The sequence below is a fragment of the Chelonia mydas genome, chromosome 11 (assembly GCF_015237465.2).
Source record: "Chelonia mydas isolate rCheMyd1 chromosome 11, rCheMyd1.pri.v2, whole genome shotgun sequence".
Lineage (NCBI taxonomy): Eukaryota > Metazoa > Chordata > Testudines > Cheloniidae > Chelonia > Chelonia mydas.
This window is the reverse complement of record NC_051251.2, coordinates 59879058-59892472: the sequence shown is the minus strand read 5'-3', so window position 1 is coordinate 59892472 and position 13415 is coordinate 59879058. Positions and strand designations below refer to the sequence as shown.

At 40.7% G+C, this 13415-nt stretch overlaps 1 protein-coding gene across 3 annotated transcripts in view; it reads right to left on the bottom strand.

Moving 5' to 3' along the window:
- Nucleotides 1-13415, bottom strand: part of NBEAL1 (neurobeachin like 1) — a 126262-nt gene that overhangs the window by 15009 nt on the left and 97838 nt on the right. For all 3 annotated transcript variants that reach the window (XM_043525735.1, XM_043525736.1, XM_037913057.2), the window contains 7 exons: nucleotides 11156-11273; nucleotides 10405-10502; nucleotides 9079-9195; nucleotides 8451-8540; nucleotides 6989-7098; nucleotides 5784-5956; nucleotides 5137-5231 (listed from right to left, as the gene is read on the bottom strand). In XM_043525735.1, coding sequence (XP_043381670.1) covers nucleotides 5137-5231; nucleotides 5784-5956; nucleotides 6989-7098; nucleotides 8451-8540; nucleotides 9079-9195; nucleotides 10405-10502; nucleotides 11156-11273 — 801 coding nt within the window. The remainder of the gene's footprint in view (nucleotides 1-5136; nucleotides 5232-5783; nucleotides 5957-6988; nucleotides 7099-8450; nucleotides 8541-9078; nucleotides 9196-10404; nucleotides 10503-11155; nucleotides 11274-13415) is intronic.

Below are 13415 nucleotides of genomic sequence, written 5' to 3'. Positions count from 1 at the left end.
TAAGAAGCAAGAAGATATATCAGAACACTACAAGGGAGGGAGTCAATTACACGGGCCTTAAACCACCCAAGGATTCTCCCACACAAAAACTGGCTTAACTGGTTTCTGGGGACATCTTTGAATCTGTTTGGGATAGGGCAAAAGAAGCAGTCTTAGCAAGGGCCTTAGTCTGACCAAGTAAAATAAGTAGAGCTCGTCAAGGCTTTCCCATTGGAATGATTTTCCGATGGAAAATGCAGTTTCTGCAAAACCAAAGTTTTCCACAAGAAAATTTTGATTTTGCCAAAAATTTCAATTTTCCGTAAGGAAACCCTAAATGAAATATTTCATTTCAGGTCAGTTTAACCTAGATTGGAATATTCTGGTTTTCTTAATTGACCAGAAACAATTAGTTTTGAGTCAGTTCAACAAAACCTTGAACTGCTTTTCCCTATCAGCACATTGTCCAATGGGAGTTGTAGTTTAGGCCTCCAATTCTCTCCAATGGCTGGGGTCCCTGGAGGACTACAGCTCCCATAATGAAATGCAGATTTCTCTGCCTGAGCTGCATGGTGAATCATGGGAGTTACATGATTACATGCATTACAGGAGATGTAATCCAGCCAAGGATCATGACCCATATGGAAGAATGCATGCATCTGTCTCCTATTAGGTAATGCATCACTATGGGAATTCATTTCAATCAATAATGTCAAAATCTTGACATTTCTTAAATCAAAAATTTTCATAATTTCTGTACTGACAAAAATTTCAAATTTTAAACTTTTAGTGCCAATTTGGCACAAAAACAACTGCTAAAATGTCAGAATTTCCTGTTAGATGGAAATTCCAAATTTCACTTAGCTGTAGTCATATGGCTTCAACAAGAGAGAGTTCTACCCTCAACTTTCTGAGGTTGGCTCCATTTGCGCCAGCTACTTTCTTTCTGAAAGCAGCTGTAAATATTCTCACTCTATAATGCATGTCAAACGTGGTATCCTGCTAAGTGACAGCAGGATTTCTTGTTCACTGCATTCATCTGTCAGAGTATCTGGTTACATACCAATGCACTGACATTACAGCGTGCTAGCTGGATTTAGCCCTAAATGACTCTTATACAAGACACAAGAAGATAAAATCAGGCATACTGTCCACAAGACACAGCAGGAGCTGTAGCTTGTAACACTGCCATTTTCCCTAATAGCCTTAATAAATGCAGCTTGCATGTTGAAGGGCAGAGGTCTGCAAAGAACATCTGGTAAACCTAGATAATCAAGGAGTATCATAGAACTGGGCTAAGTTTTATTAACTCATAAAACCGGTAGCCTGCTGGTACATCAGCATAAAGACAATGATGCCAAAAGCCACTACTGCTAAATTAATTTGTTTGTGTGTGCAGTCCACTTTCCTCCTTTCCTCTCTTGCTTTCATGTATATCAAGCTTTCAAAAGCATAACCAGGATGTTTTCCTAGTTAAAAAGTTGCCTTTTATAAAAAACAATGAAAACTTATGATAAAATTATCTTTCCACTATCATCACGTTGGGGGTCTTCTTTTATTTAGATCCTGCCATTTTGTGCTATGTTTAACATTGGTAAAGTCCACCTCACATTTTAGGGGCTTAAATTAGCACACTAAAAATCATATCTACTTTCTGTTTGTGAAAACGCAAGTCAGATATTAAAGCTTTCTAAGATCCTGGTTTAGTGCCAGGCTGGACATTACTAGTCCTCTGGCTAACTGCTTAGTTACTGTAATGGGGTCACCACCTCCAGTGCTCCCCTTCATAGACAGGGTGGGGCATTTCTGCCTTAGTTTCTCTCTCCTCAGGGCTCCTCAATAAACTTGACGTAAGCTTTTCTCTTGGCCAATGATACCCCTGGTTTATCATCACAGACCATTCCAAGTAAAGTTATCGAAGTCCAAAACAAAGTTAGAAGTGCATATATTGCTCCTTCCCTGCTCTTCATCAAGCCACTCCCAGGCATTCCTGCCTGGAGTCTTCCCTGCTTTGGCTGGTCACTCCCAGCCCTACTGAGCTGGCGTATTTTCTCTTTTGTCTCAGGGTCTTCTGCAGGAGCCTTCTGTTCTTAGTATCTCAGACTCTCCTACAAGAGCCTTCCTCCTCTCTGCAGACCTCTGCTGAAGTGTCTGTGCGTATGTCTACACTTCAGTTAGACACTGTGATCAAATGCACCCCATGTTCACACCCGACACACCCCTGTAATAATCTCTGTTCTAAATATGCCTTGTGAGGTATCATTTGATAACTAGTAACTCGCTAGTCAATAATGTCATGGTGAAATGTATGTAGCAACATTATATACCAAGTTCTGAATTTCCCCTGTATGATTTTGATAACACATGTTCAAACCGCCATAGCCCTGATTAGGCAGGAGTGTTTAAGCAGGTCTATCTTAAACAAAGGAATGTGAGTTTACCTCAATTTACATATAAGTAATAAACAAGGTCCTTAAGATAGCAAGAAGGAGACAAGGACAAGGCAAATCTGCATTTCAACATACACAGGGGAGAAGAAAGAGCCTCAGGTCACCTTCACCCAGACTCCACATTGCCTTCCTCTATGTTTGAATAAACTTTGCATTGAAGATTAATGCTCAGAAGAACCCACTTCAAAGGGGGACTGGACTATAAAAGTGAGGAGCAAAAACACCCCAGGTATTTTCTCTCTCTCTCATCTAAGACAACAAAGGAACCAGCCTTTGGACTTTGGGAGCGGTTCTGACCTGAGAATTTGGTCAGCCCTGTTGCTGGGACCATGTGGCAAAAATTCTACCTTGAACCAAGTCTAGTTTGTTAAGTTTTAGTTACGAGAAAGTGTTTTACCTTTATTTCTCTTATAACCATTTCTTTCTGTAATGCCTTACACCTGTACTCACTTAAAATCCATTTCTTTGTATTTAAGTAAACTTGTTTTATTCTTTAGTCAAACCTAATTCAGTGTTGTGTTTAAAGTGAATTTTTTGGTAACTCCAATTAAAGTAGCAAAGTGTTGTACATTGACCCCTTACAGCAGGGGTAGGCAAACTTTTTGGCCTGAGGGCCACATCGGGGTTGCGAAACTGTATGGAGGGCCGGGTAAGGAAGGCTGTGACTGCACAAACAGCCTGGCCTCCGCCCACTTCCCGCCCCCCCTCAGAACCCCTGACCCATCCAACGCTCCTTGTCCTCTGATCACCCCCTCCCGGGACCCTGCCCCCAACCGCCCCCGGGACCCCATCCCCTATCCAACCCCCCCTTCTCCCTGACTGCCCCGACCCCTATCCACACCCCCACCCTGAGATAGGCACCCCCAGGACTCCCACGCCTATCCAACCCCCCCACTCACTGTCCCCTGACTGCCCCGACCCCTATCCACACTCCCGCCCCAACTGACCCCCAGGACCCCACCCCCTATCCAACCCCCCCTTCTCCCTGTCCCCTGACTGCCCCGACCCCTATCCATACACTTGCCCCCAGACAGGCCCCCCACGGGAATCCCTCACCTATCCAACACCCCCTGTTCCCTGACCACCTCCCCTCCCCGAACCTCTGCCCCATCCAACCGCTCCCTGTCCCCTGACTGCCTCCGGGACACCCTGCCCCTTATCCAACCCCCCCTCCCCTTACCATGCTGCTCAGAGCAGCAAAGCCCTGCCGCCTGGCCAGAGCCAGCCACACCACCGCTGCGCTCCCCAGCAGGAGCGGCAGGCCAGAGCGCTGGCATCGCATCAAGCTGAGGCTGCAGGGGACGAGGGACAGTGTGGGAGGGGCCGGGGGCTAGCCTCCCCAGCCGGGAGCTCAGGGGCCGGGCAGGATGGTCCCACAGGCCGGATGTGGCCCGTGGGCCGTAGTTTGCCCACCTCTGCCTGACAGGGACACTGAACCTCTAATAGCTGAACTGTGAAGGAGAGGGCTGGACAGTGCAGAACACCCGTTTTGGGGAAATTTCCAGACGGAGCGTGTTGGGGTCAATGCTGCAAGAAGTAACCAAGGCTTCTGGAAGTCAGAGTGTGGCTGGTGGGTAGCTGGCAGGCTGCAGCTATATACAGGCACTCAGGGTGTGACCTGCATGCTGTTTGTGAGAGACCTAGCTTAGCTATAGGCGCAGAACACTGTGAGGCACCCAAGGTTGCAGGCAGGTGGTGATGGTCCCTCACTACTGTGGACTGCATCCTGGAATGTGAAACACCCATGGTTGGCCTGGGTCAGCTGACTCAGGCTCACGGGGCTTGGGCTACAGGGCTGCTTAATAGTGGTGAAGATGTTCGGACTTGGGCTGGAGTGCAGGCTCCGGGACCCCTCCAGGGGGGAGGGTCGAAGATCCCAGGCTCCAGCCTGAGCCGGAACACCTACAACTGCAATTCAACAGCCCCGTAGCCTGAGGCCCAGTCAGCTGACACAGGCCAGCCACGGGTGTTCAATTGCAGCGTAGACATATCTTATCTCACCCTGGTCTCTCATTACCCAGACCTCTCCCTTACCTATCCCAGAGGCCTGATTGAGTCATATGACCCAGAGGTCACATGACCTTCATTGTCCCCACCTGGGGAAGAGAGTTGGCTGCGTGACAGATGGGACTGAGACCCACATCTCTTTAAAGAGCCAGCCACCCAGTGACAGTTACACATCAGCATTTCACACTAAGGAAACAGAACACCAGAAGAGAGATGTGGTCTAGTACTGGGAGCACAAGACTAGAAATCAGGAGCTCCTGAGTTCTAATCCTGCCTCTGACACCAACTCCTGAGATGCTGGACAGGTCACCTTCTCTACTTCAGTTTCTCCACCAGTAAAATAGGAATAATATTTACTTACATACCTCAAAGGGCTGTTATATATTGTCTGCAAAGAACCTTAACCAAATAAAAGTGCTCTAGATAACATTATTAACGCCACTATAATCAATAGAGCAGAGACGCTAATAAATGTACTTGAAAACCATGGAACAGTCTAAGAGAGATACTGAACTCATCATAATTTTTAGAAGTCCGTTTTACCCTGCAAACATGCAGACAGAGCAAACAAATCAGAGAACAGCAACTCTAATGAAACACTAATGAGTCTGTAAACGTACTGGACTGCTAGACTGGTGAACAAAGCACTAAAGCAAAACCCTTCAAAAGGCTGCTTCTAAAGCTGTGCAGGTGTACTTACTTGCTGAACTATTTGCCATATCATACATGTTGTGTCTCTGGAACCTGAAATTAAATGGATTCCACAGAAATCTATAGCCAAACAGGTCACAATATCTATAAAGGAAAGAAAACAATTACCTTAACTTTGCATCTCAACTAAACATTTTATCTGGCTTTAAAACCAATTGACGTTTGGTGGCAATGTGATGCTGTGCAGCATGCCAGCAATGTAGTTACATTTGCAAACAAACACAAACTCTACACCAGGAATGTGGTATACATTTTCAAGACTGATTAGAGTCTAAGATCCTAGCTGTAGTAATAAAGCCCTAGCCAGGAGCAGGACAAACATTAAACGTAATCATTATTATCTTATCTTAAAAAAAATAAAGATTGTTCTTAATACACCCTAGACTATTATTGGAATTACTATATAAACACTTGATCGAATAGGTTTTCATTAGTCCTATTTGAACCACAGAGTGTGATGGCAAGAATGGGCGAAACTAGCTTATTCTCTCATTGCAATGTGACCCAAGTACCCTATTTTATTATCCTTTATAAAAGACTGAGCCTTGCAATAGTCAAAGTGTCAGATTTTTGTGTTACAAAAACCATGTATAAAATATGTAATTTCATAATTCAAAACTAAAATAGTTTACTTACCCATGTGTCTGACATGCTGTCCAATTAATTTGCCTTTTGTGAGCGATGTCACTCTGATGCTATTGTCCCAATGCCCTCCACTGAACAGCAACTTTGCATCATGGGACACTACAAACAGTTTAGAGGTGATCTCTAGCCCTGGAGCGAAAGGACCACTTATGCTACGTTGGGTTCTGCAAACAAATTTTACAGTTAAGATTTGCCCTATGTTAATATTATGATCTATAAAGAATTTGTACCTAGGAACACTAGGGGTGAAATCTTGGCTGCCCTAATATCAATTAGAAAATTCCCTTAGTCTTCGGGGCCGGGGGGGAGGGTCAGGATTTCATGCTAGTTCTTTATACAATATCCTACCTGGTTTGCAGCTCTGTGGATAACTTAAATCCATATTAAATATTTATACAAAAACATTTTTTCAAAATTCTGTAAAAAGACAAACCTCTTGTAAACAATCAAAAAGCGTGGTACAGTTTGTAATCTAAAGTGCGGTTCTATTGTGAAAAGGGACTATAAATGGTAGTTTCTTACTCAGGAAATCTACCCCTCCCATGTGTTCAGTCTCATATCTGTTCACTTTGATGACAAGTGTTTTAACTACTCTGGACTCCTGTTAATACTGTCGAGTTAACATATGTTAGGAAGAGTGAGAGTGAGCTCTGTTCCTCTTAGTCCATCACCAACAGAAGAGTTTATTAAATTCCAATCAGTTACCCTTGTGCAAACTCAGTGAATGCAATGGGAGTTGCACAGATATCACTGAAAACATAACTGGAAGATACGAATTGCATAAGTGTAAACGAGGCCAGATCTGCAGAACATTTATTATGAACGATGATGCATGAGAATAATGAAGCAAGCTTGACTCTCAGATGCCAGGATGAGTTTGCAGGGCTGGCAGTTAGAAAATTTTTTTAATAAATTGGTCTGAAAGTCAGTAATAGACAATGAAGACAGAACCTTACAATAGCATTTTTATAGTCACTTTTCAGGGAATAACTGTAGTCTAATTAATATTAGGGGATGTCAAAGCCTTGAAAAATGTAAAGCACACTATATAGATGTTAGGTTTTAATTAAAAATCACAGATAATGAAAGCAGTGCTATCGAATCACTATAGAAGACGACTCTGTACCTATCGTACTTTGACTCATACTATTTTTATAATAGAGTTCACTACTGCACCTTTCCTCCTCTTTACTTACTTGGGATTTGTCACAGTTGGATCTCTGATGAACGTAAAATAGTTGGAGATATTTCTATCGTATGGTAGCCACCCGTGGGTTCCAATAATGCAGTTCAGACTTGCTATCACCTGAAAAAGTAAGTTGGATAAAAATCAATGAAATTGTGTAATGTTGCAAAGCCCTCTTCTTTGCTTGTCTTTCCCAATAACAGAGCTTGCATCTGAGCCAACATAAGTCTCTTGAAAGTTTACCACCAAACTGATCCAGCTGAGGCTAGCACTATCATGAGGACAGGATAGAGAGTCTGTGAGGTTTTTTGTTTTATTTTTTTTTTAAATAACGAGTTATGACTAAGGCTACATATATAACATGGACGTCATGGAAGTCAAGGAATCCATGACTTCCAGAGACCTCCATGACATTCTCTGCTTCAGACCCAGAGGCTGCCAGACTCTGGAGCTGGCAGCCAGTGGGGCTCTGGCAGGGTTCCAGTGACAGGCAACAGCAGCGACAGGGGGCCCCCTGCAAGGTTCCAGTGATGGTGACAGACTCCTGAGGGGGCCCTCCTCAGGGTTCCAGCAACAGGCGACAGACTCGCGTGGGAGGGGTGGAGAGACACACCTGTTTTCTCTTTGGGAAATATGGTCACCCTGCAGCTCCCAGCCACAGTAGGTGGAGGGGAGCCCCCCTGCAGCTTCCAGTTGCCGTGGGCAGAGGAGGAACCCCACAGCTCCCAGCCACCACGGTGGCAGGGGAAACCATGGAGCCGCAGCAGCAAAAGTCACAGTCAGGTCATAGCTTCCGTGAATTTTTGTTTACTGCCCGTGACCTGTCTGTGACTTTTACTAAAAATAACCATGACAAAATCTTAGCCTTAGTTATGACTCTTACTAACATATGGTATATACTGCCTTGATAAAACAGTGAATGATGCTTGTGTGTGATATATATTGGCTATCTAGAACAGCGATTGGTACTTGAGAATTATGCATTTCATCATAATTATTTAATTCTTCTATTTTATTTTCTTTGAAATACTCAGAGGTAGTAACTAGCATTTAAAGTTATGACAAATTAAAGACATTCCCAGAGTCGTTTTGTTACTGAGCCAGTGTGAAAGTAATTCCAGCTAGTTTTAATGTAGTGTACTATTTTTGTCAGTGACTTGAAAGGAATAGAATCAAATCTTTAGACACAGGTGTACAAAACCTGACTAGCCACAGGTTTATCTACGCCTAATTTAGCCTACACAAATGTGAATGGAGAAAATTAAACAATATATGAGCACTTCCAAAGAGGTTATTAAACTGGGGACTGTTATAAGAACTTAGATTCAGACTGAAAGTAACGTTAGCTCTACCGCCAATGTCATTTTGACATCTAGCACCCACATTTTGTCAATATAAAGGTGAATTTTAGGAACAGTGCAGTCATATGTAACCCAGAGTTTCAAACAGCAGTACTGACACATCCAACTCACCAGGATCTCTGGGCTCCCTTGAGACATAAAGGAACGTGACTGGTTCCTGGGAACAACAGCCTTGACGATGGGAACACCATCACTGATACCCTACGAGAAATGACATTTTCAGTTGACAAACATCCATAGGTGGTACAAATACTTTAGTTACCTGGTAGACAAAATTGCAGGTACTACCAGGTAGAGATACACACATCTTAAATAGCTAAGTTTAGCCCCTAACACTAGGGGAGAAATCCTGACCACTTTCAAGTCAATGGGAATTTTGCGATTGACTACAGTGGGGCCAGGATTTCACCTTTGGTGTCTCTCTCCAGTCTGCGTGTAGGCACTTGGAAAGAGGGAAGGCTAAGGAAGCAAAAAGGATAACATGTAACATTTAGATAGTTAAAATAAATGTTACAGAATCACTGCAGCATGAGGGTAAGTAAACTTACTCAACCTCTATAAATTCATAGCAAAGAAAGATCTCCTTCTATAAAAAGGATTTATTAGATGTTTTGTACAAAATTTTCTTTACATTATAAGTAAGTTTATTTTTACTCTGCGGACCACTTTTTATTCCAATGTATTACAGGTTTCATACTAGGCTTAAAACACATGCAATGCAATATGTGTCAGTTGCTACCTCTACGAAGAATGACTTAAGTTCAGGGAGATGCTGGAACAGATTCAGGGTTGAGCTGTCACTTTTGGTCTGTCTCTGTACTACTTCCTCTGCGGATAATCTCACAGGATGAGGCTCCTAGGAGACAATATTGAGTTTGTTTTTTTTTTTTTTTTTAAATCAAATTTATACACAATCTCGGCATAGCGGGAAATCATCTTTGATTGAACTGTTCAAGTCATGTATGGTATTCAGAGTCAAGAGAGAATGTAAACTATATTTCTAGCTCAATATATTAAATTCAGATGAAGGGATTCCTCCCTCTGGATTTACTGTTTCTAGACCATGTTTCTACATAAAGGAAACCTTGGCTGATTTACTTGGAAGATTTACTCTACATGGGATGGGGAGAGGAAAAGATTTTGCTAAATTCATTTGGCGGCTTTCTCTTAAAGCTGGTTTTATTATTCGAGAAAGAAATATTTACTATTCATACCAAAAAAGTAACATTTAGATTTTATTACAAGCCATGTTGCTAATTTTTCCTCTCATTGGAAGCTAGCATTAAAGGATTACTATACATAACACCTATAGAATGTCACATCTATTCTAGAATTTAGACAGCCTTAGGACTAGCCACTAGGGAAAACTGGAGTGGAAACCTGGACAGGAAGGAATAAAAGTGGAGAATTGGACTAACACCAACAAAAATGTACTTCTTGTCTTACAGGAACATATTTAACAAAATACCTAGTACCATACAATAATTATTAAAGACATGCAGAAGGCACACAATTCCTATGAATAATCTGATTTAAAAATTGACTAGATGGCAAGTCTATCTGAAGGGGCTTTGCTCGGAGCTATAGTTAGAGCTCAAAAATATTAAGTGGCAAAATTATGAAGCAAGCTGTTTCCACATCTATTTAAGTTATATCAGAAGATGAAGTACCAGAGATAAAATTTTCAAAGGCTCATAAGTGACTCTGGAGCCTAATTCCCATGTTCAAAAGTGATGTAGATATGTAGGTGCTTAAATCTAATTGAAAGTCAAAGGGACCTAGGCTCCGAAGTGTCTAGTCACCTTTGAAAATGGGAATTAGACTTTCTTGAAAATTTTCTACCAGGTTTCCTTTATTAATGATAAATGTAGAAGATTAACTTTCCTAAAAGTTACAGGTTTCCTAAAACTTGCAGGTTATAATACCGGGAATAGACTCTTAAAGGAACAATGGCCTTCACAATGGTTGCACAACCCTTCCTCAAGCCCCTGCCACTCAAGTGTATACCTTCCCAAAACTGACTGATATGAAACTTGTGTGTTTATTGCTACAAAAAGAGATTTACCTTCAGCAGCTGACAGGGTGTTTGTCCAAAATTGTTAATCATCCCTTCTAAAGCTTTCCTTTCCTTCTCATCTGTTAAGGCATCTAAATCCACAGCTCCTGGAATCAGAACCAGAGTAGTAGAGGGCAGTAAAACAAAAGTAGCATTGTCTACACATAATTCACTGAAGAAAGAGATACGAAACACATGTAGGAAAATATACACTAAGTAGAAAACCATTACCCCTTCTCTCTAAAAAAATCATCAACCACCATCAGTTTATTTTACACAAAGAGAGTCTTCTAAAAGTTCCATTCTGCAAACTTTCTCCCTTCAGAAGTTAGTAAGTGTTTTGGTTGCAGCATCTGGCTTTTGGGAAGATAACTTTTCTTTATTTAATGTGTGCAAAAAATAATCCAGAATATACTTTCTTGATTAAAGACTTTCTAAAGTTTACCTTCTAAAATATGTTCTGTAGTAAATTCCTATGACTAGAGTCTAGAAAATAAGTTCCAATAGGTTTTCCATTATGTTTCCAATGGAATCGTAAAGAACAGTTCGTTAATTGAACAGAAGCAATTATAACAATTCCTACAGAAGGGCTAAAGAGGTTATTAAATTAAAAATTCACATTTCCTTCTCTGAACATCAGATATTCAATTCTTTTACCATATGCCACTCTACTGCATTCATGACGAGAAATCTGTTTCCAGATATTTCTCAAACCCCGCAAATACGACTGCGATGACAAGAAGAGAACACAGTTTTGTACCTTCGTAAGTACAGTAATAGAACACATTGAGTGCCTCCGCTGCAGCTGGTCCCCTCTGTTTGTAGCCAAAAATCAGATCTATCCATTCATGGAGATGAGCAGAGACAAACTCAGACTCCTAAGCCAGAAAGAATTAATATCAGCAATTGAAGTACTAACTCCTCCCCCCAGATACACTGGTGGGTTTAAACACAAAAAAATTAGAGTGCCCACAAACTGCCTAAGATGCATGCATACCAGCAGCAGCTGAATAGATGTGTAAGAATATACATACATTCTAAGGACATTAATGTGAACAAAGGAGAGGTATTATTTAATAGGGCTGTCGATTAATTGCAATTAACTCATGCGATTAACTCAAAAAAATTAATCGCAATTAATCACACTGTTGAACAATAGAATACCAATTGAAATTTATTAAAATATTTTTGCATGTTTTTCTACATTTTCAAATATATTGATTTCCATTACAACACAGAATACAAAGTGTACAGTTTATATTATTTTTATTACAAATATTTGCACTGTAAAAATCATAGAAATAGTATTTTTTAATTCACCTCCTACAAGTACTGTAGCGCAATCTCTTTATCTTGAAAGTGTAACTTACAAATGTAGATTTTTTTTTATTATATAACTGCACTCAAAAACAAAACAATGTAAAACTTTAGAGCCTACAAGTCTACTCAGTCCTACTTCTTGTTCAGCCAACCACTAAGACAAACTAGTTTGTTTATATTTACAGGAGATACCACTGCCTGCTTCTTATTTACGATGTCACCTGAAAATGAGAATAGGCTTTTGCATGGCACTTTTGTAGCCAGCATTGCAAGGTATTTACGTGCCAGATATGCTAAACATTTGTATGCCCCTTCATGCTTTGGCCACCATTCCAGAGGATATGCTTCCATCTTGATGGTCATTAAAAAAATAATATGTTAATTAAATTTGTGACCGGACTCGTTGGGGTAGAATTGTATGTCTCCTATTCTGTTTTACCCACATTCTGCCATATATTTCATGTTACAGTAGTCTCGGATGATGATCCAGCACATATTCGTTTTAAGAACACTTTCACAGCAGATTTGACAAAACGCAAAGATGGTACCAATGTGAGATTTCTAAAGATAGCTACAGCACTCGACCCAAAGTTTAAGAAGCTGAAGTGCCATCCAAAATATGAGAGGGATGAGGTGTGGAGCATGCTTTCAGATGTCTTAAAAGAGCAACACTCTAATTAGGAAACTACAGAACCCGAACCACCAAAAAAGAAAATCAACCTTCTGCTGTTGGCATCTGACTCGGATGATGAAAATGACCATGCATCAGTCCACTCTGCTTAAGACCGTTATCGAGCAGAACCCGCCATCAGCATGGACGCATAGATGCTGGAATGGTGGTTGAAGCATGAAGGGACATATGAATCTTTAGTGCATCTGGCATGTAAATATCTTGCGATGCCAGCTAAAACAGTGCCATATAAACGCCTGTTCTCACTTTCAGGCGATATTGTAAACAAGAAGCGGGCAGCATTATCTCCGGCAGATTGTAACCAAACCTGTTTGTCTGAGCGATTGGCTGAACAAGGAAGCAGGACTGAGTGGACTTGTAGGCTCTAAAGTTTTACATTGTTTTATTTTTGAATGCAGGGTTTTTTTTGTACATCATTCTACATTTGTAAGTTCACCTTTCATTATCAAAGAGATTATACTACAGTACTTGTATTAGGTGAACTGAAAAATGCTATTTCTTTTGTTTTTACAGTGCAAATATTTGTAATAAAAATAAATATAAAGTGAGCACTGTACACTTTGTATTCTGTGTTGTAATGGAAATCAATATATTTGAAAATGTAGAAAACATCCACAAATATTTAAATAAATGGTATTCTCTTATTGTTTAAGAGCATGATTAATCATGATTAATTTTTTTAATCACTTGACAGCGCTATTATTTAATAATTGCAACAAAGGATTACAGCTAAGAGTAAAGCAATGAAATTTTAAAAAGGAAAATTTTAAAGATCAACAGTAAACTTCCTGATGCTTAGTCATAGATTAGAAAGCCAGAAGGGACTATTGTGATCATCTAGTCCATCTAGATTCTAGACCATTATATGATACGACCTCCATAGGACTTCCCTAATTCCTGTTTGAACTAGAGCATATCTTTTAGAGAATCATCCAGCCGTGATTTTTAAAGTTCCAGTGATTAAGAATCCACCACAAACGCTTAGTAAATTGTTCCAATAGTTAATTAC